The sequence below is a fragment of the Hyaena hyaena genome, unplaced genomic scaffold, assembly GCF_003009895.1.
Source record: "Hyaena hyaena isolate Hyena2069 unplaced genomic scaffold, ASM300989v1 scaffold_97, whole genome shotgun sequence".
Classification (NCBI taxonomy): Eukaryota; Metazoa; Chordata; class Mammalia; order Carnivora; family Hyaenidae; genus Hyaena; species Hyaena hyaena.
Genome location: NW_024080728.1, coordinates 860,187 through 881,318, shown reverse-complemented (window position 1 = coordinate 881,318; position 21,132 = coordinate 860,187). Strand labels below are relative to the sequence as shown.

Here is a 21,132-nt window from a genome sequence, read left to right as displayed (position 1 = left end):
GTGGGGAGGAAATAGGTTTTTGTGTATAAGGTGTCCTGTAATGTAAGTCTGTATCTGTAAAGGAGTAAGACTGTTCGAAAAGGGCAGGAAAGTCTGTGTTCTGCTGATAGCCCATCAGTAAATTGGGGAGAAATTTGAGAGTTCAGAGAATGAATACCTCAATATATTTTGTGTATACCAGGTAGCTCTTCCTTTATTGGGAAGCATAAGCACAGGGAGTAAAGTGGTATAAGAAATTGCTCATTGTGCATTATCATTCCAAGTCCTGTTTTTGGTAGATTATTGGAATAGCAGGTTCCTCATTGTCCTGTAGTCTTGGCCAATATCAGAGAGGAGTAAATCCATTATGTTGGACTATTTAAATCAGAAAATTAGATTTCTAATATGTTACCTGGAAATTTTAGTTAGTAATCAACAGCCTTCACATGAGGAATGTATATCCCTGTCTAATGCAGATATCATTTACTTGAGTTGAACTTCTTTGTTTTGCTTATCTCTGGGATATGAGCATATGTATGTGGGCTTTCGGTTAATCTTTCTTAGTCTTAAAGTCCTACTAGGCTGTTCCTAAATATTCTCAACTAATTTAACCATTGCCATAACTTGGATAGTATAAAGTTGAATCTTCCATCCTTTTTAAAATTTGGAGTTTAAAATTTTACATGATATTCAAATAGAGGGTTATGACTGCAAGGAAAAACATAGATCATCATGATTCTTTCCTTTCCAGAATTTATGGCAGAGCCTGAAATTTATACAATCTCAAAATCTTTGTGCATGTCCAGAAGGGTCCCCCTTTTCATTTCCCCTGTGGGGTAAGTGGTTATGGTATTGATTGTCAAAATTTGATTTAAATACTGTTGGTAATCTCTAAGGTCCTGAATTTTTGATCTTGGCAAAAATTAGCAAATTGACTTATATTTTGTAAAATTTCAACATTAGTTTATGATTTCCCACTAAAAGCAATACCATCCTCTGGTGAATTTGGCCTATCTCTGCTCTTTGGCTCTCTGTCCAGTGTCTTGAAGTCTTGGTATTTCTTTCTGTGTCTGTCTTTGTATGTATGTGGGTGTCTCTTTTGCATCGGTAGCACAAATGAGTGTGATAGATACTTTATGATGATCTTTAACTTCACCACTTCAGGTCCTAAGTATTGGGTTATGAAGTAAGTGTAAAAAAAGCCCAAAACTCATGGGGAGATAATGGTATTGATGACTGAATTTACTTAAAGGGAAGGATATAGGATATGCAGATAATTTTCTAATCAGTTAAGTCCAGAAGATAGGTATTTTTAGACATAAGGTTAAAGAATCCCAAGGGAGAAACTAGTCAGCTGTTCTCTGCCTTCCCCAATGTTGGAGCAAGAGTTTCATTAAACCGACTTGATATTTGATGATATTAGGGGATTATTATTACCTTTTTTTAACGTGGTAATAATACTATGATTAAGTTTTAAACAGAAAGCTCTTATGTTTTAGAGGCAAATCCAAAATATTTACAGATGAATAATTATCCAGCATTTGATTCAGAATGATCTGGGAATGGCATAAGTGGGTAGGTTGTATATATGAAATGAGATCAGCCACAGGCTGATAATTGTTGAAGATAGATAATAGGTACATAGGCATTTGTTGTGCTATTTTGTCTACCCTTGTATGTTTGAAATTTTCTGGAATAAAACATTAAAAATCCAATGTCATTGATTTGGGTGCCAAAATGGTACACATTTACATGTTATTTCCCTCTCTTGAAAGAGAATGTTTGAGATTCTTTTGAACACAAAACTAGTGAAAGTTCTCTTTTTTAATAGTACTCAAGTAATAGTAGCTCCTTTATCTTTTTTTGAGAGGGTTGTTTTTACAAACAGGCTTGATTGGCCACATTCACGCTTACAATTTATTTAAGTCTGTGATTTCTAGGTGTGGAAAAAAGGAGTGATTATGAGAGCCAAAATGATGAGAGATTGGGAAGCTTGGTCAAGAAGAGAAACCCTAAGTACTGAGTTAGTAGTGGTGCATAAAGTATATCGTGCCTTTGCGGAACTTACTGTTGGACACCTTTCAGGAATGAGTTGGACTGCTAACTTTACAAAGACCTAGGGCCCAGAACACATCTAGCTGTGGCCCTTCTTCTTGACTCCCATCTTCTCTACTCATGACTTCTTTTAGAAGGCTAAGGCTAGGCTAAGAAATACTGAAAGAGAAATTAATAGCTGTTCCTGCCTAAAGACAAAAGTCTGTGTTTTAGGGGGGAAAAAAACGTAAGCAACAGCTGCATTTGTAGATGCCAAAGCACAAAGACTTTCTGTCTTTATGGCACTTTTATTTACATGGTTTTTACTAATCCAAATAATTATGTGCTCCTGTGGGTAGAATTGTTTGCTACATGATCCCAGAGAAATGGGTGGGGAAGCACCTGCTTTTAGTCATTAAAGTCTTGTTGCTTTTGCACTGCATCCAAAAAAATAGTTAACAGACAAAAAGTAATTTGCCGTTTCCTGAGAATGAAAAGGAAGACCTCTTTGGTTTCACTTTGTGAAGAAGAGCAGAGAGAAACCTCAAAGGTGGGTTTTCTTTGTTTATTGAAATGAAACCATCAGGATGCCATAGAGAAAAAATGATTCCTGGGTTTTGGTTTTTCCTGCCCTTTCTCACTCCCTGCCACAGAACCCAGCAATTGGAAGAATACCAGGTTTTGTTCCTTATTGGTCCTACCACCTGTTCTTACTGCTGAACTAAATGTTCTTGGCTTTCTTTGGTGTGAACAAGATCTCCCTCTGGGAAAGGTGGCAGGAGGGTGAAAAAGGGAACAGGGGGAGGCCCCTTCCAGCCCTGTGCTCATGTGAGAGGGACACACAGGGGTTAGTGTGCTGCCCTAACAGAGAAGCTTTGTGCTACGGCTCCTTCCAGAGCTGCAGCTCCACAGACGCATGCTGGGAGAGCTCAGGCGGCTTTATTCCTGATACACTTGCTTTTTCCTAATAATAGCAGAGCAAGACTGATAACAGTAATTACAATAAAATAAAAAAGATGCAGGCATTCTGAGTACCTTCAGATACTCGGTATATATGGAGAAAGTTGCCTGTAATTAAGAGATGAGAAAAGAGTATAGTTTGAGATGTTGATGCCACTGAACACAAGAGTCAAATCTGTTGTTGGATATCCAGTGTGGATATAAGCAGAGCTTTGACTTTACATCTTTTCCTTTCTGTGTTAAAACCCTTATCTAGTCATGGGAAATCTGCCTCTCTTGAATAAGAGCAACAGAAAGAGAAGAGTTTTGTCCTTCTTACCCAGATTTCAGACTAGGGAGGTAGCTCAAAGTAGATGGCATTTCTGACCCAAGGTCAGTGGCAGACAGGCTCCTTAGTAACCTAAAATATAATAATTGATGATGATGATGATGATGATGGCCGCTAATACTTAGATAGCACTTATATAGCCAGGCATCAGTCTAAGATATAGACAGTAGATAGAGAAAAAGATAATTTATTTAATCTGTAAATAACCCTAGGAGGTAAATACTATTACTAACTCTCTTTTGTTTATTCATTCATTCATTCATTTATTTATTTAAATTGTCTAAGGTCTATTTATTTATTTTGAGAGAGACAGAGATAGAATGAGAGGGGTGGGGGTAGAGAGGGGAGGGAAAGAGAGGGAGAGAATTCCAAGCAGGCTCTGCACTGTCAGTGCACAGCCCGACACAGGACTGGAACTAACGAAACCATGATCATGACCTGAGCTGAAAATGAGAGTCAGAAGCTTAACCATCTGACCCACTCAGGCACCCCCACCTACTAAAAAAATTTTTTTTGTTTATTTATTCTTAGAGAGAGAGAGAGCAAGAGAGAGGGCGAGAGTGAGAGCGTGCATGAGCACGAGCAGGGGAGGAGCAGAGAGAGGGAGACCTAGAATCCGAAGCAGGCTCCAGGCTCTGAGCTAGCTGTCAGCACACAGCCCGACACGGGGCTCGAACCCACAAACGTGAGATCATGACCTGAGCTGAAGTCTGACTCTCAAACGACTGAGCCACCCAGGTGCCCCAGCACTAATAACTTAGTAATATCTTATCATTAGCAGTTGAGAAGAGCAACAGGTTCGGATTTGATAGTGGTCATTGCTTCTTTTCCCACTGTTTCTTTTGTTTCTCTCTTCCTCTGTTTCAAAATCACTTGGTGTAGATATATCAGTTGTCCTCTGAGAATGTTTAATTATGGACCTAGACCTTTCCTTTTGGTATAGTTTAAGGGTCACTAATAGACATTCTTCTATTTGTAGTAACAAATTGTAGACGGTCCTGTCTTGCCTTTACCTGATTTTAAAATAGATTTGTGAAAAATGTCTAGGTTAATCCAAAATAACTTTGAGCAATTATAATAGATTTTCCCCCAGCTCCGAGCTTATTAAATAATACTAAATATGTATTACTAATACTGTCACCTCCACATCATATGGAATCATTTCTGGGAAATAATAGCAGGTTACATAGCAAATTGTCCTTGAGCTGCTGTTGGGATAGATGCTCAATGTATATCAGGAGGAACAATGCTAGTAAGAAAGTAGAACGAGGAGGGGCACCTGGGGGGCTCAGTCAGTTGAATGTCCAACTTCAGCTCAGGTCATGATCTCGTGGTTTGTGAGTTCTAGCCCTGCATTGGGCTCTGTGCTGACAGCCTGGAGCCTGCTTCAGAATCTGTGTCTCCCTCTCTCTCAATCCCACTCCTGCTCATGCTCTTTCTCTCCCCCTCTCTCAAAAATAAACATTAAATAAAAGAAAGTAGAATGAGGAAAAAATAGTTTCCTTTTTTAAAAAAATTTTTAATGTTTTTATTTATTTCTGAGAGAGACAGCATGAGCAGGGGAGGGTCAGAGACAAAGGGAGACACAGAACCTGAAGCAGGCTCCAGGCTCTGAGCCAGCTGTAAGCACAGAGCCCAATTCAGGGCTTGAACCCACGAACCATGAGATCATGACCTGAGCCAAAGTTAGATGCTTAACTGACTGAGCCACCCAGGTGTCCCTGGAAAAAATAGTTTCAACTTGTAACTAGCAGATTGAAGTTCAATCCCATTTTGCTTTAACCAGTTATATTTCCTTAAGAAAAATTTTCAACTTTTCTGGGTGGTTCTTTATCTGCTTTAAAAAAAAAAAAGAGGGGTCTTGATAATATTTTTCCTTAGTAAGATCTACCCATATCACATCATTCATTCATCCATTCATCCATCCATTCAAAACTAGTTATTGGTTATACAGTGGAATACAATGCCAGTGAGAAAGAATGAAATCTGGCCGTGTGTAGCAACGTGGATGGAACTTGAGTGTTATGCTGAGCGAAATAAGTCAGGCAGAGAAGGACAGATACCATATGTTTGCACATATAGGTGGATTAGGAGGAAGCTAACGGAGGACCATGAGGGAAAAGTAGGGGAAAAATGGGGAGAGGGGAGAGACTCTTGAATGAGGAGAACAAACTGAGGGCTGATGGGGGTGGGGGATAGGGGAAGAAGGGCGATGGGCATGGGGGAGGGCACTTGTTGGGATGAGCACTGGGTGTTATATGGAAACCAACTTGGCAAAGTAAGGAAAAAAAAAACCTAGTTATTGGTTGCCCTCTATATGCCAGTACCCTTATAGGTGCTGAGAGTGAGTAGTGTAGCAGAGAATTAAAGGACAAAAATTTTCTGTCCTCAGAGAGTGTAATCAGACAATAAATAAGTAAAATACATGGTATTATAGATGATAATAAGTGTTACAGAGAAAAATAAAACAGGTGAAGGTAGGAGGTTTGGGGAACAGGGGGTGGAGCTTGCAATTTTAAATAGAGTGATCAGAAAATACTATACTGAGTGGGTAATATTTGAATAAAAATCTGAAGAGAGTGAATTATCTGCTGATAATTTAAGTAAGATGAGGACCAAGATTTGACCATTCTAGGTTGGTGGAGCCTCCTATTCTTAGATCACATAGGTAGGTTTATAAAATGGTCTAATTTCTGGTCTCATTAGTAAGTCTGAAAAATAACCATGGCTCTTTTTTTAATATGAAGAAATTACTGGTAAGAATTTCAAGTGAGTCACATTCTTTGGTATGTTGACATGTAACTCATCATTGAAATTATTGTTTATCTGGGTGGTTTAGTGAGGATCTGGGCCACGTGATGTCAAGGGAGCACATTCTAGTTTATGTTGGGAAGGTCCAATACCACTTGAGAAGAAGCCAGGTGCCACTTTTTGTTTCTATTTTCTGAACATCACATCCATCATTGTTTCAGATCAGGTAAAGATGCAGAAGATGGATAACTTAATCACATTAAAATTTAAAAACTGCTCCACATAAAAGGTACTAGAACATTGGAAGAAGATATTTGCCATAAGTCATATTTGCAAAAGACCCAGAAAAACTAAATGTAGTTTAATAAAGACTAAAATTAACTAGTCCAACTGTATTTATTAATTGCTGACAGAGATAAGGGGAAATTTATTTATATTCATCTGTTGCTGGAAGTAGAAGTTGCATAGCCTCTACAATAGCAAAAATTGGAGACTGCCAAAATTTTAATAAAGAAATGGATAAATAGACGTGATATAGACCTGATAAAACAGAATACAGAAGTGAAAAGGGATGAACCGAATGTGTGTGTTTGTAATTATGGATAGATCTCAAAAATAATGCTGAATTTAAAATTGTAAGTCAGTGTGATACTTTGTATATAAACAAAAAATGTACATAAAAGTGCACTATATATTATATAAGGATGTATATTTAGACACACACACATAAACACACTTACACATACACTTACACATATGTATACAGAAGTATTAAAAAACAGAAGACTGTGCAACAAACTCATGATAGTGAGTGGGTGGTCTTAAACGGGACTTTAGCTTTTTTTTTTGAGAGAGGAGGGGCAGAGAGAGAGAATCACAGGAGGGTCAGAAGGAGAGAGAGAGACGGAGAGAGAGAGAGACAGAAAGAGACAGCGAGATGTCGGGTGAGCCGTGGGACTCAATCTCATGAATCGTGAGATCATGACCTGAGCCTAGGTCAAATGCTTAACAGCTGAGCCACCCAGGTACCCAGGACATTAGCTTTATGTGTAGATTAGGAATAAATATGATGGCATAGTTATTTCTGGGTATTTAGACAAATAGGTATTTGTTATATTATTCATTGTAATTTTATTTTTTAATTTTAATTTTTAATTTTTGAGTAATTAAAGAAACTTTTTAAATGTTTATTTATTTTTGAGAGAAAGAGCACTAGCAGGGGAGGGGCAGAGAGAGGGTATGAGAGGGAGACACGGAACCTGAAACAGGCTCCAGGCTCTGAGCTGTCAGCACAGAGCCTGATGCGGGGCTCCAAACCACAGACTGCGAGATCATGACCAGAGCCAAAGTCGGATGCTTAACTGACTGAGCCACCCAGGTGCCCCTTGAGTAATTTTAAATTAAGAGAAGGGGGCTAAGTTTAATAGGATGAGCCCCCAGAGAATATTTTCCAAACCATTTATATATAAGTTGCCCTATTTACTGTGAATCATCTACCTCTACCTGTATCAGAGGAAATGAGGTACCCTATTAACTCTTGACAGTGGTCTCTCCATGACAGTCAGATGGAAGAGCAAGAATCCTTATTAGCACAGATTATACCCTTTATTCTGACTTTTGATTTTTTACTTTTTTATTACTAACTGCAAGCATATCAACTCATGGGAAATACATTTGGTTCCATTGTTATAAGCATCGAGATGCTAGCTTGACAGACTGGGATGTATAGAAGCTTAATAACATCATTGTGCCTTTTCCCTTGTCTAACCTTTTCCCTACAGGGAATCTTTAACCAGTTTCAGTGTAGTAGTGAAAAAGTGCTTCCATCTGACACTCTCCGCAGTGCTCTGGCAAAGACTTTCCAGGATGAACAGCGTTTCCAGCTGGGAATTATGGATGATGCTGCAGAGTGCTTTGTAAGTATTGGCCTCTGGCTCTCTTTGATATGGGGTGAGACTGTTGATGGTCTCCATCAGGGACTGGGTACCTTACTGTAGTATTTACTCTATCCCTGGTCTCTCAGTTAGAACTAGGAATTTCCCTAGTTTCTCAGAGCTCCAAGTTGACTCTGCTAATACAGCAGGAATTGTGTAATGGGTTTATTCTTTCTCCTTTGGGCTTAACGGTAGTTTTGTGCTTGCCATGGCATAAAACATTGGTCTCACCTTCGAAAGCTACAGAGATCATTAAAACACAAATTACTGTGTCACGCTCCATTGAATTTCTGATTCAGTAGGTCTGGATTAGGGCCCAAGAATATCTAGCTCTAACAAGTTTCCAGGTGATGCTAATACTGATGCTGCTGGTCTGGCGACTATCACACTTTGTGAACTCCTGCATTGTAAAGATATTTAAACAGAATAACTGAGTCCCTAGCACAGGTGTGATGTGCTATTTAGATAGCTACATTGCTTGCAGAGACTTTTAGTAGAAGACTCTTCTGAATTCTCGGTTCTCTCAGCCAACCTTCAAAAGACTCTCTGTCTTTAGATTCTTTCTGTCATTAAAAAAAAAAAAAAGTCAGAGTGATTTATATTCCACTTTGGTGAATTTGGGTAAAATGGCACCAAAGTCATAGGTACTCCTGAGAAACTGGATTACTTATATATTGCTGGTAGAAATGTAAAATGATATAGCCACTCTGGAAAACAGTTTGGCAGTTTCTTAAAAAACTGAACTTGCAAATTATCGTAAGTTTCAGTAGTTGTATTCCTGGACATGTATCGCAGAGAAATGAAAACTTATGTTTATAAAAAACCTGTACATGAATGTTCATAGAATCTTTATTTGTAATAGCCCCAAACTGGAAACAACCCAAATGCCTTTGATGGTAAATAGTGAAGCAAGCTTTGGTACTTCCATACCATGAAATACTATGCAGTAATAAAAAGGAATTACTGATTTACACATCAATTTGAATGGATATAAAGGGAATTATGCTGAGAGAAAAAACACAATATCAAAAGGTTATATACCATATGCTCCCACTTATAACATTCTTAAAATAAGAAAATTAAAACAGATTAGTGGTTGCTAGGTGTTGGGATTGGAATTGGGTGGATAAGGCTATAAAGGAATAATAAACCTTGGGAACTTGTGATGGAACAATTTTCTTTCTTGATTGTGGTGGTTGTTATATGACTATACATGTGATAACATTACATAAAGTTACAGATACAAATAAGTGTATGTAAAACTGGTGAACTCTAAATAAACTCTGTAGACTATATTGATGTCCATTTCTTGGTTTAGCTATTATACTGTAGTTAAGCAAGATGTTACCATTGGAGGAAACTGGGTGAGGAGTACATGGACCTCCTATATGTTTTTTTGAAACTTCCTGTGAATTTATAATTATTTCAAATTAAACTGTTTAAAAAAAAAACAGAGATATTCCTACCTTCCAAGAGGATTACTATTTCTCTGATTAAACTGCCTACCAATTTGTGCATTTTTCTATTAAGTGTCATTGATATACTGCTTTTAATTCTTTCCATATTAGGAAAACCTCCTGATGAGAATTCACTTTCACATTGCTGATGAAACCAAAGAAGATATATGCACTGCCCAACACTGCATCTCCCACCAGAAATTTGCAATGACGTTGTTTGAACAGGTGAACATTATCTCTGTCTTCAACACTTTTCTTCTTCAAGAGCACTGTATCCTGGGATGTGGGTTATCAGATGGGTAGCAAAACAATTAATGACTGTGGCTGCTTGGTTTTGCTTTTTTACCCTGGGTCCAGTGTGTATGTACCAGCTGTGGTGCCACTTCTGATCCTCTGCCTTTCATCCAGATGGTGCATTACATCTCCACCACTTCCCTTTGGTGAGTCTTAAAGGTTCTCTATTTGTACCCTTAGGTACTCCTTCAAGTGATAAGTTTCAACTGACAGTATCCAAATAGCTTATATCCTTATTGTTAAGACTATGTTATATTATAGGAACTCAGAACAATAATTTTAAATATATGATCCTCCCATCAAGGGATGAATCTTCTTTTCTTTGTTTTTTTTTAATCTTTATTTATTTTTGAGACTGAGACAGAGACAGAGTGTGAGCAGGGGAGAGGCAGACACAGAATCTGAAACAGGCTCCAGGCTCTGAGCTGTCAGCACAGAACCTGACATGGGGCTCGAACCCACGAACTGTGAAATCATGACCTCAGCTGAAGTTGGATTGCTTAACTGACTGAGCCATCCAGGCGCCCCAGAACAATAATTTTAAAATAATCTTTGTTCTTCTTCCCTCCTCTCCCAACTGCCTCTCCCCTTTTCTTAGGTTCAGTTTTGGTCAGCAAGGTGGGAGGATAAATGGGGATTCTATGAGCTTTGGATTTGAGTACAGGCAAAGGTGCTCATTGTGCTCGGGACACTGAGGCTGGTCAGGACAAGGGGCTTTGGTATAGTGGGCAGAGGAAGAAAATCTAACATGTGAGTTAGGAGTTTGCATGAATAATCTATTTGATTCAGTTATAACTCTGTGTAACTCCTGCCATCATACCCTTCCATTCCCCCACCTTGAAGCAATCAGGCTATTTGTATGCTGGAAAGACGTGAAAAACCCTCACCAAGCATGTTTGGTGAGTTGCTGCAAAATGCCAGCACCATGGGGGATCTACGGAACTGTCCGGTGAGTTAAGTCAGGAGTGGGGTTCAGAGTGGGGAGGGGAGTCCTTGGATTAGGGAATTGAGGCAGAGTCACTGGGAAACATCTCAAACCAGCCTTATATATGTATTTCAGAGCAACTGTGGAGAAAGGATTCGGATTCGCCGTGTGTTGATGAATGCTCCACAAATTATCACAATTGGACTGGTATGGGACTCAGACCACTCAGACCTGGCAGAAGATGTCATTCACAGCCTGGGTACCTGCCTTAAGTTGGGTGATGTGAGTATTAATTACCTTTATCTCTGGGGTGCCTGGGTGGCTCAGTCATTTAAGCGTCTGACTTTGGCTCAGGTCACGATCTCGTGGTTTGTGAGTTTGAGCCCCATGTCGGGTCTGTGCTGATGCTCAGGGCCTGGAGCCTGCTTCAGATTCTGTATCTCCCTCTTTCTCTGCCCCTCCCCCACTCATGCTGTGTCTTTTTCCTTCAAAAAAAACATTAAAAAAAAGAATTACCTTTGAGGCACCTGGGTGGCTCACTTGATTAAGCACCCAACTTTGGCTCAGGTCATGATCTCATGGTTTGTGGGTTTGAGCCCTGCATTGGGCTCTGTGCTGACAGCTAGCTCAGAGCCTGGAGCCTGTTTCAGATTCTGTGTCTCCCTCTCTCTCTGACCCTCCCCTGCTCATGCTCTGTCTCTTTCTCTCTCAGAAATAAATAAAACATTAAGAAAATTAAAAAATAAATTAAAAAATAAAAAAGAAATAATTACCTTTATTTCTGACTTAGTTCTTGTGTCTTAGTATTGCTTAAGGGCAGTGAACATTAAACACAAATGCATATCCTAGATGACAAATATTACAGAGTTTTGGACAAATATACTTGTGTATATGTATGTATACACTTGTTCATATACCTCCTTTGTGTAGGTGGCAAAGGCTTTTTAGAAAAAAATGGGGTAAAATTGGCCTTGAAAGACAGGATAGAGCTTAGCTACTGATAAAAATCAAGCAATTTATAGAGTTATTCTGTGCTCTACTCATTGTTTGTTTATACCAAGTAGAGCTGGGAGGTGTAGCTGGGAGCTGGGAGGCATTACCACAGGTGGTAATAAAGTCAAAGAAGTGAGCAGTCTTGACTAGAGCTGCTATGGAAGGTGAAGGGATAAAGTTTGGTGACCTGAGTTTTAGAATACAAAATTCACAGTGAGGAACCAATGTCTATTGCAAAGGTGATGGAGTAGCTTGGAAGAGAATTCAGTAGGTTAGTGGTTTTCTGTTCATCTATTCAGGAAAATAGGGGAAACAACTTCAGACCTGGGATCTTTTACCTCATCAGCTCCATGCCCTAGTATAGGTAAGGTTTTCCTTCAGTTCAGAAGAAGAGTCAGAAACTCTGTGGTTTCCTTTCACTGGTTTCTTTCCTTACAGTCCTGTGACTAAGAAGATTCCTTGTCATTCTTTAATATCAGTAAGTTACAACTGAGAATAAATGTACTGTTTGGAATCTTATTTTAGGTCTCCTTCCCAAGGAATCTCTGACATGAGTAGGTTATACACAATTAAATCTCCCTTTTTCTAAATTCCTATAGTCTACATATTCTGTACTGCTCTAGTTTTGTTTTATTTTTATGATGATTTTCTCATTCAAATAAGTTTCTCAAGGCGAGCATTCTTTTCTTCAAATTATTTTTGTATGTTTCTTATAACGTACAGCAGTGAAACGGTGGTAATCAGCATGGTGGTATTGCTCTTCCTAAGGGCCTTTTTACCCCTTAGTTAAGGTCTCAGCAAGAAATTTACATATGTGGGGGCACCTGGGTGGCTTAGTCGGTTAAGCGTCCGACTTTCGCTTAGGTCATGATCTCGCGGTTTGTGGGTTCGGGCCCCGCATCGGGCTCTGTGCTGACTGCCAGCTCAGAGCCTGGAGCCTGTTTCAGTCTGTGACTCCCTCTCTCTCTGACCCTCCCCTGCTCACACTGTCTCTCTCTCTCCTAGAAATAAATAAAACATTAAAAAAAAAAAAAAGAAATTTATATGTGGTACCAGCTGATAAGTAACTTTTGAAACTTCAGTGTTTGTTTTTGTTTTATTTTGTGTATTTTCAACTTTCTTATCTCTTCTTATGATAGGCTCCAGAAATACAATTTTATTGAAAGGTATGAAGAAACATCACCACCTTACCAGTTTTCTGGCCACTATTTGTCTTGCTTTTCCCTACATTTTGTATTTTTAGGTTCATTTCTGATGATTAATATAGACTAGGAAAAATCTTAGAATGAAGCATGGAGAAACAAGTCAGTACCTTAATAAGAAATGATGGAGTCTGCTGAGAGATTGATGTGAGAGGGCTGAGTATTTGACTGTTTTTTCCATTCTCTTCTTTCCCCACAGCTGTTTTTCAGAGTGACAGATGACCGGGCAAAGCAGTCTGAACTGTACTTAGTAGGAATGATCTGTTACTATGGCAAACATTATTCTACATTCTTTTTCCAAACAAAGATCCGCAAATGGATGTATTTTGATGATGCTCATGTCAAGGAGGTAGGAATATTCAACCCCTTCTTGAACTGTTTGATAACAGCAACAAAAAACTAAGGATAATTACTTGTCTTTAGTGTTTATTTTCATAATTTTGATGTCTGTTTACTTACCTATCTATTGAATTTATGAGAGTATCAGTCTTGTCTTCTCCAGTAGATGGCAAGTTCCTCAAAGATAGGATCGATATATTTTGTTATTTTCTCTGAATCCTCTTGCCATTCAGTCAGCACAGTTATGTCTATAGTTGTATTTTTTAGTGTATTAAGTAGTTGATTTGAGTGAGAACAGTTTAATGCTTCAAATTAGGTTAGAAGGTTAGCATGAAGTTCAGAATTTAAAAAAAAAAGTTCAGAATTTCAAACTTGGAATTATCAATGGTAATACTTTGTCGTAGGGAATACCTTGTAATACTTTATGTTAGGGCTGCTATAAATTATTCCCTGATTGTTACTTCCTTGAAGTACCTTATCATAGATTAACATGTTTTTGGGATCACGTAGGAAAAAAAACAAGGCTATGAGGATATTTAAAGCTGGAAACTTGGTGCTATCTAAATCACAGAATCTGTGACTGAAGTAGTTAAGGGATCTGTATGAGTTACGAAGCTTCTTGATAAAGGTTGGTGGCTAGGAGACTCCTAACTATAATTTACACCAATCTGTGGACCTATAGCGGTGTCTTCCACAAATGGTAAACTCTGTCAAATTTCTTGATTCTCCATCTCTTTTTGCTGTTATAATTTTGGCTGATTTATATGAATTCCTTGAGCTTCAGCTTTTTTACTTTAACAATCATAAATGCCTTGTAAGATATTAAATAATATTTGCATATAAATCTATTTGTTGAGGTTCCTGGTGGCTCAGTCGGGTTAAGTGTCCAACTCTTGATTTTGGCTCAGGTCATGATCTTACGTGTGGGAGCTTGTGGGATCAAGCTCCATGTCAGGCTTCGTGCTGAGGATGGAGCCTGCTTGGGATTCTCTTTCTCCCTCTCTCTCTGGCCCTCCCCCACTTGTGCTCTCTCTCTCTCTTAAAATAAATAAATAAACATTTAAAAAAGCATATTTGTTTTAGTTAAAGTAATAACTAAGTTAAAAATTTACTAAACATCTATTATGAAATAAACACTATGCTAGTCGTTCAACTCTTAAGAGCACACCATCTCAGAATGTGACTGGTTCAAGTTTAAGAGAGGGTGAGTTTAGAGATTTGATTAGATTGTTGTTTTCATGGCTCTTCTATTACTCTTTTCCACTGCTTTGGCAGTGCTGAATCCAGCTCAAAGCTAAGGCTGAGGTTCATCAGTCTATTCTAAGCAGTTTGACATTTAGGTCCTGCCATGTGTGAACTCTGAAATGGAATGTCATTCATTCTAAGGCAGTCCATGAGAGAGTTTCTGCCTGCTCTTTATCTTCATAAAAGTGATTTTAATATTTAGCAGAAAATTATATAAATTATAGAATTGCAAATTTTCTAGCAAATTTCTTCTTACTATGTGAAAAGAAATTGATCACCAAGGCAGCTGAATTCCCCTCACATAGTATATTTACCTTGGAGAACTTTTATTTATATTTCACAACTGAATTGATGTTTCACAGGAATAAAAGTAATTTTATTCATCATTCCTGTCTCTTACAAGGTTTTATTGCTTTCTAAAAAGATTTAACAAAAAACTCACGAAGTTTAGGTCTAAGGTCTCTTTTGTGGTCTCTTTACCCAATTCTTTTTATTTCTTTAATTTTCTTTAGAAAAACAATAGAAGATATGATTTGAATTGTGCATATGAAGTATAACTGTCATTTTTTAAAAAATTATTTATGGTTCAGATTGGGCCCAAATGGAAGGATGTGGTGACCAAATGCATCAAGGGACATTATCAGCCTTTACTACTGCTTTATGCGGACCCACAGGGTACCCCAGTATCCACCCAGGACCTGCCTCCCCAAGTTGAGTTCCAGTCATACAGCAAGACATGCTACGATAGTGAAGATTCAGGTGAGCAGCCTAGCTCTTTAACTCTTCCTTCTCTCTTCCAATGTGATCCCTGGACAGTTAGAACTCATACTTAATCATGAGCATAGCATATATTGTAGCTTGTAGAAAGGGGATCCATTAGAGATGGAAAGAAGTGCCAACTTGTGCTGAAGCCCAAGCTGTGCTAGGCTTTGTTTCTTTCAGTCGTCAAGAATGTGTTGCCTAAGTCACCTGGCTCTGATTCAAAAGTGAGAAAGAAATTATGTTGATTTAGACTGAAATAATAAGTTTGTGATGAAACTCAGTGTTTAACCTTCTAATATTGGTAAAGATGACTGATTTTACTAGCAGCTTAACAGTGACTTCACTGAGTTGTTAAGACCAAGAAAAAATTATATGAGTTACTACAAAGCTAATCATTTTGTTGGGATAAGAGAGTTTTGTTTTAAGATGCCAAGTGTACTAGCAGTATTCCTTAGCTTATGAATCAGTTTGCTTCTAATTCAGTTGTTTGAAACTTAAATTGTTTTCCTGTAGCAATAATTTGCAGCTTGATGGCTAAAGTCTCGGGCTAGCCCATAGAGGCTTATAATATATAAGAAATATAACCCTAATGGTTTTGGCTTGATTTCTGAAAAGGAGAAAAAAAAGAAATATTCTTTTCTTCTTCTAGATCTAGGATTGTCCCTGAGTATAATTTTGAAAGAGAACATATTTGTCTTTGAAAAATTTTCCCCCCTTTTTGTACCTCCTTCCTGCTTGATAGCTGGTGTTCTTCCCAGCCTTGTACACAACTCAGACCTGCTTTACTTTTTCTCCCTTCAGTCAAACACCCATTTCCACTGTTGTGCTCATCTCAGTGAGTTGTTCATAGGAAAGTAGTCTGATTTAACTAATTTTCTCTAAAGTATAAGTAACAGCCACATAATTTCTCAGATATATTAAAAATGCTTACAATATCAATTCAAATTAAGGTGACATTTCTGGCAGTATAGGAAAAAAATTATGGGATGGGGAACAATTGGTTATTGCCAAGTCGACCTGGGACTCTCCATCTAAATAGATCTTACTTTTCACAACTTTTTCCTTTCTTCTACTTTTCCCCATAGGTTTTCTAAAAGCCCCACAGTTTTTCACAGTGGCAGGCAAAGTGAGGGCTTCAGCAAGGTAGGGGCAGGAGTGGGAGGAATTGTTTGTGTGTCTGGGCAATATGGAAATTGGGTGTTGGGAAGAATGGCTCTGGTATATCCTTCTCACCCTTCCATCTAGGAAGTTCTTGCCTTATGGACCTTTGTTCCCAGCCAGCTCTGCCTTCTCTCTGTCACTATCCTTCTCTATCTTTCCTTACTTTTGCATATGTGTCTCCTCCTTCCTTCAGGGAGGGAGCCCTCCATCTCAAGTGATACTCGAACAGATTCCTCAACGGAGAGCTATCCCTACAAACACTCCCACCATGAGTCTGTGGTCAGTCACTTCTCTTCTGATTCTCAGGGGACAGTCATCTATAATGTGGAGAATGATTCCACGTCTCAGAGCAGTCGAGACACAGGTAGGGAGTTACACAGTGGACCCCGTTTGCCTGATTCAGCTCCTACATAGAGATTCTCCCAAGAAAAAGAAACTGGGGCAAGTGAGAAATGTTTGTCATGTAAAGGGAGAAAGGCACAGAACTTGGGTAATTGGGTGGGATGCAAAGAACCAACACTGCATTTAATGACCAATGATGTGACATTGCACATTTTCCTGTCTACAGCATATCAATAAGGATGATTGTAATGTGATTATTGATGTGATTGTTTATTCCAAAATCTGCCTTTTTTTTCTTGCTGTATATTCTTGATCCCTGTGCTTCTCATAGTGTCCCAATAAACTCTTATGGTTTTGTACCTCATGATGTTCTCATGCCAGGCTTTATCTTAAGTGAAGGGCTTTGAGAGAAGGGGCATATTTAAGGGCACTGATGTGTGCTCATCACTTTATTGGGCTTCCTGAAGGATAGAAAAGCAAAAGAAAGAAAGCTAGCCTGTTCTTGTGAGTTCCATGCAAAGAACATTCTTGAATTGTTCTGTTATTCTATAGAAGAGTGTGCCTGTTGTCAGTCAAAGAAATTGATACAGGGCATAAAAAGAACAGAGACTGTTGAGTGACTGATTGCTGAGATGAAAAGTTTATCACCTAATACATAGAACAGTGCCCATACTCAGTTCATGGCTTCAGATTGGTGGTTCTTTTTACGTTTTTATTTAAATTCCAGTTGTTAACATAGAGTGTATTATTAGTTTCAGGTGTACAATATAGTGATTCAGCACCTGTTATACATAACCTGGTGCCCATCTCAAAAGCACTTCTTAATCTCCATTAACCTGTTTAACCCATCCCTCCACCCACCTCCCCTCTAGTAACCGTTGGTTTGTTATCTGTAGTTAAGAGTCTGTTTCTTGGTTTGCCCCTCTCTCTCTCTCTTTTTCCCCCTTTATTCATTTGTTTTGTTTCTTAAATTCCACATATGAGTGAAATCATATGGTATTTGTCTTTCTCTGACTGACTTATTTCACTTAGCGAAATACTCTCTAATTCTATCCATGTTGTTGCAAATGGCCAGATTTCAACTTTTATGGCTTAGTAATATTTCATTGTGTGTGTGTACGTATGTGTATATATACATATATATGTATATATACTGTGTCTTTATCCATTCATCAGCTGATGGACACTTGGGCTGTTTCCATAATTTGGCTATTGTAGGTAATGCTGCTATAAATAGCAGAAATACATATATCCCTTTGAATTAGTACTTTTGTATTCTTTGGGTAAATACCTTATTTTTTAAATAGAGAATTTTAAACATTTTCAGAAGCATACAGAATAGTATACTGCCCTTCCATGGACTCATCGACTAGTATCAGTAGTTATAACTCAGGCCTGGGGTGCCTGGGTGGCTCAGTCGGTTGAGCACCTGACTCTTGAGTCAGCTCAGGTCATGATCCCAGGGTTGTGGAATCAAGCCCCATGTTGGGCTCAACACTGAGTGTGGAGGCTGCTTAAAATTCACTCTTCCTTTGCCACTCTCCTCTACTCACACACATTGTCTCTCTATAAAATAAAATTTAAAAAAATTAAAAATTATAGCTCATTGCCAATCTAGGTTTTTAAAAAAATTTTTATTAAAAAAATTTTTTTTAATGTTTTATTTATTTCTGAGAGAGAGACAGCATGAGCAGGGGAGGGTCAGAGAGAGAGGGAGACATGGAATCTGAAACAGGCTCCAAGCTCTGAGCTCGCTGTCAGCACAGAGCCCGATGCGGGGCTCGAACCCACAAATCGTGAGATCATGACCTAAGCCAAAGTCGGATGCTTAACCAGCTGAGCCACACAGGCGCCCCATGGTCAATCTAGTTTTATCTGTATCTCTATCCACTCCCCCTACCCCTGGATTATTTTGAAACAAATTCCAGATATTATTTTACCTTTTCCATAAATGTTTTAGTGTCTCTAAATATTTTAGTGTCTCTGAAACATGAGAAATCATTTTTAAACATATCATTATCACACTTAAAAATACTAACAGTGATTCCTAAAAACCACTAAATAACCAATGAGTGCTCAAATATCCAAGTATAAATGTCATCATTTTTTAATGGTTTGTGTGCTTGATTCAGGACCCATGTGAGGTCTACACATTGAGATGGATTGATAAGTCTTTTATATTTCTTTTAAAGTATAGGTTTCTCCTCTATTATGTCCTTGCAGTTTATTGTTGAACAACTAGGTAGTTTGTCCTATAGATTCCCCACATTCTAAAGCTTGCTGATTGTTTTCCTGTGGTAAACTTTAGCATGTTTCCCTGTTCTCTGTATTTCTTATAAATTGGCAGTTGGATCTAGAGGTTTGGTCAGATTCATATTGGATTTTAATGACTATTGTGTAGATGACTACTGTAAAGTATGATTTTTTTTTTAAAGACCAGATTTCTGAAACTGTGAGTCAGGGAGAAGCCAAATAACAGAATAAATAAGGCATATTTTCCAGTAGAGTCAGGTTTATGTTAAAGATTTGTGAATGGCTGGGGTAGGAGAGCATACTCTCATTGGTTTAACATTTGCAGATTTAGTTGCTCCAAGTGATTTTCTCCTTTCTTAAATCTTTCTTTTGGGCCCAGAGGTAGCAAAGGATCAGATATAAAGCAATAAAAGATCACATTGGTAATTGATTGAAAATAGATGGCCATGTTACCTGCACTGCTGATACCTGAATATATACAAGAATTTTCATATACTGATGTAAGAGAACAAATTAATTGATGGTGCATTTGAGAACCTAGAGGATTTTCTCGAAACCTGTCTTCCAATTTAATCCAATTGCTTAATTCACCTTTGGCTTCCAGCAGTTTAGGTGATCATATCCTTTAGAATCTGACCTTTGCTGTTATCAAATCATACTACTACATTTACATCCTATGGGCATGAAGCAGGGCAAGTTATGTTCTTTTACATAGCTGGGCTTCCCAGCTATCAATACGGAGGAATTTTGAAGTGTAATCTCCGGGTGAAGCCAAGTTTGGTAAAGCACTCATTGTGGATGGGAATGAAAATTATTCAGAGTTCAAATGTACTAATTTTAAATGATTCACATTTAAGGAAGGTTTAGAACTGAGTGGAGATGGGGGAGAGGGGAGCCACCCACAATCAGAGATCTTGTGGGCAAAGCCTGGGGCAACTGGGATAATACCAAGTATAATAAAAATTAGGCTTTACTTGATGTGTTGCTAAATAAAAAGAAAGCTCTATCTTCTATTTATGAGAGTAAAAGTATATTGATACACATTTTTATACAGTCTTTAAAACTGTCATGTTTTAAAAAAAATTTTTTTTAAAAATTACCAAGTAATGTGTCCTTCTGGGTCACTGGGAGAGATTACAGGTAGGATCAAGACTGGTAATTATTCAGGAGACATTATAAATTTGGAAGCTCCCATTAAATACTTGAGCTTCTCTGCATTTATCTGAGAGATTCCTGCTACACTTAAATCAGATGTCTTTGGCCCCTACAGCTTCTGATTCATGGGTATACTAAATTTGTGATACTGTTATGAATCCCAAAGGGAAACTAGGTTCTGAAGAGGATGGAGGTCAGTTTCAGATACCAGCTTACCCACATTTCCTTGTTCTTTCAGGACACCTGACTGATAGTGAATGTAATCAGAAACTCACATCCAAGAAAGGGTCACTGATAGAACGCAAGAGGAGCTCTGGCCGGGTTAGGAGGAAAGGCGATGAGCCACAGGCCTCAGGGTACCACAGTGAAGGCAAGCTGCTCTGCACTGTTTGTCTTTTGTCATTCACTCTGGCAAACTTTTGTCATACTCCATACTGGCTTTTCTGTTCTGCTCAAAGGGCTTTCCTTGCTTTAACACTTTGGGGTCTAGGTATCTGTGATCACTTTAAACATTTATATTTGTTTCATTCTTTGTGTTTTTAGGAGAAACACTGAAAGAGAAGCAGGCTCCTAGGAATGCCTCTAAACCATCTAGCAGCACCAATAGACTAAGGGATTTTAAAGAGACAGTCAGCAATATGATTCACAACAGACCATCACTGGCTTCTCAGACCAACCTAGGATCTCCCTGTGGGGGGAAGGGAGGAGACCAGACTGACAAAAAGCCTCCTAGGAATCTGCCTTTACATTCTCGGGACTGGGAAGTGGAGAGTACCAGCAGTGAGTCAAAATCCAGTTCTTCTAGCAAGTATCGTCCAACATGGAGACCCAAACGGGAGTCTCTGAATATTGACAGTATTTTTAGTAAGGACAAGAGGAAGCATTGTGGCTATACCCAGCTTAGCCCCTTTTCTGAGGATTCAGGTGAGGAGATAATTAGGGAAGAATTGGGCTTTTGAATAAAGTTGATTTATGTATTTAAAATACTTGGATTTTCTGGTAGACTCAACAAGGTGCA

The 21,132-nt window shown here is 38.5% G+C and overlaps 1 protein-coding gene across 11 annotated transcripts in view; it reads left to right on the top strand.

Annotated features, from left to right (window-relative positions):
- The window catches only part of USP54 (ubiquitin specific peptidase 54), a 78,685-nt gene that overhangs the window by 30,394 nt on the left and 27,159 nt on the right, over positions 1-21,132 (top strand). For 8 of the 11 annotated variants that reach the window (XM_039235092.1, XM_039235090.1, XM_039235089.1 and 5 more), the window contains 10 exons: positions 7,834-7,968; positions 9,555-9,668; positions 9,801-9,883; positions 10,581-10,686; positions 10,798-10,944; positions 13,057-13,206; positions 15,032-15,200; positions 16,558-16,728; positions 20,353-20,484; positions 20,658-21,038. In XM_039235092.1, coding sequence (XP_039091023.1) covers positions 7,834-7,968; positions 9,555-9,668; positions 9,801-9,883; positions 10,581-10,686; positions 10,798-10,944; positions 13,057-13,206; positions 15,032-15,200; positions 16,558-16,728; positions 20,353-20,484; positions 20,658-21,038 — 1,588 coding nt within the window. The remainder of the gene's footprint in view (positions 1-7,833; positions 7,969-9,554; positions 9,669-9,800; positions 9,884-10,580; positions 10,687-10,797; positions 10,945-13,056; positions 13,207-15,031; positions 15,201-16,557; positions 16,729-20,352; positions 20,485-20,657; positions 21,039-21,132) is intronic. The other 3 variants (XM_039235098.1, XM_039235097.1, XM_039235095.1) reach the window with 1 other exon arrangement.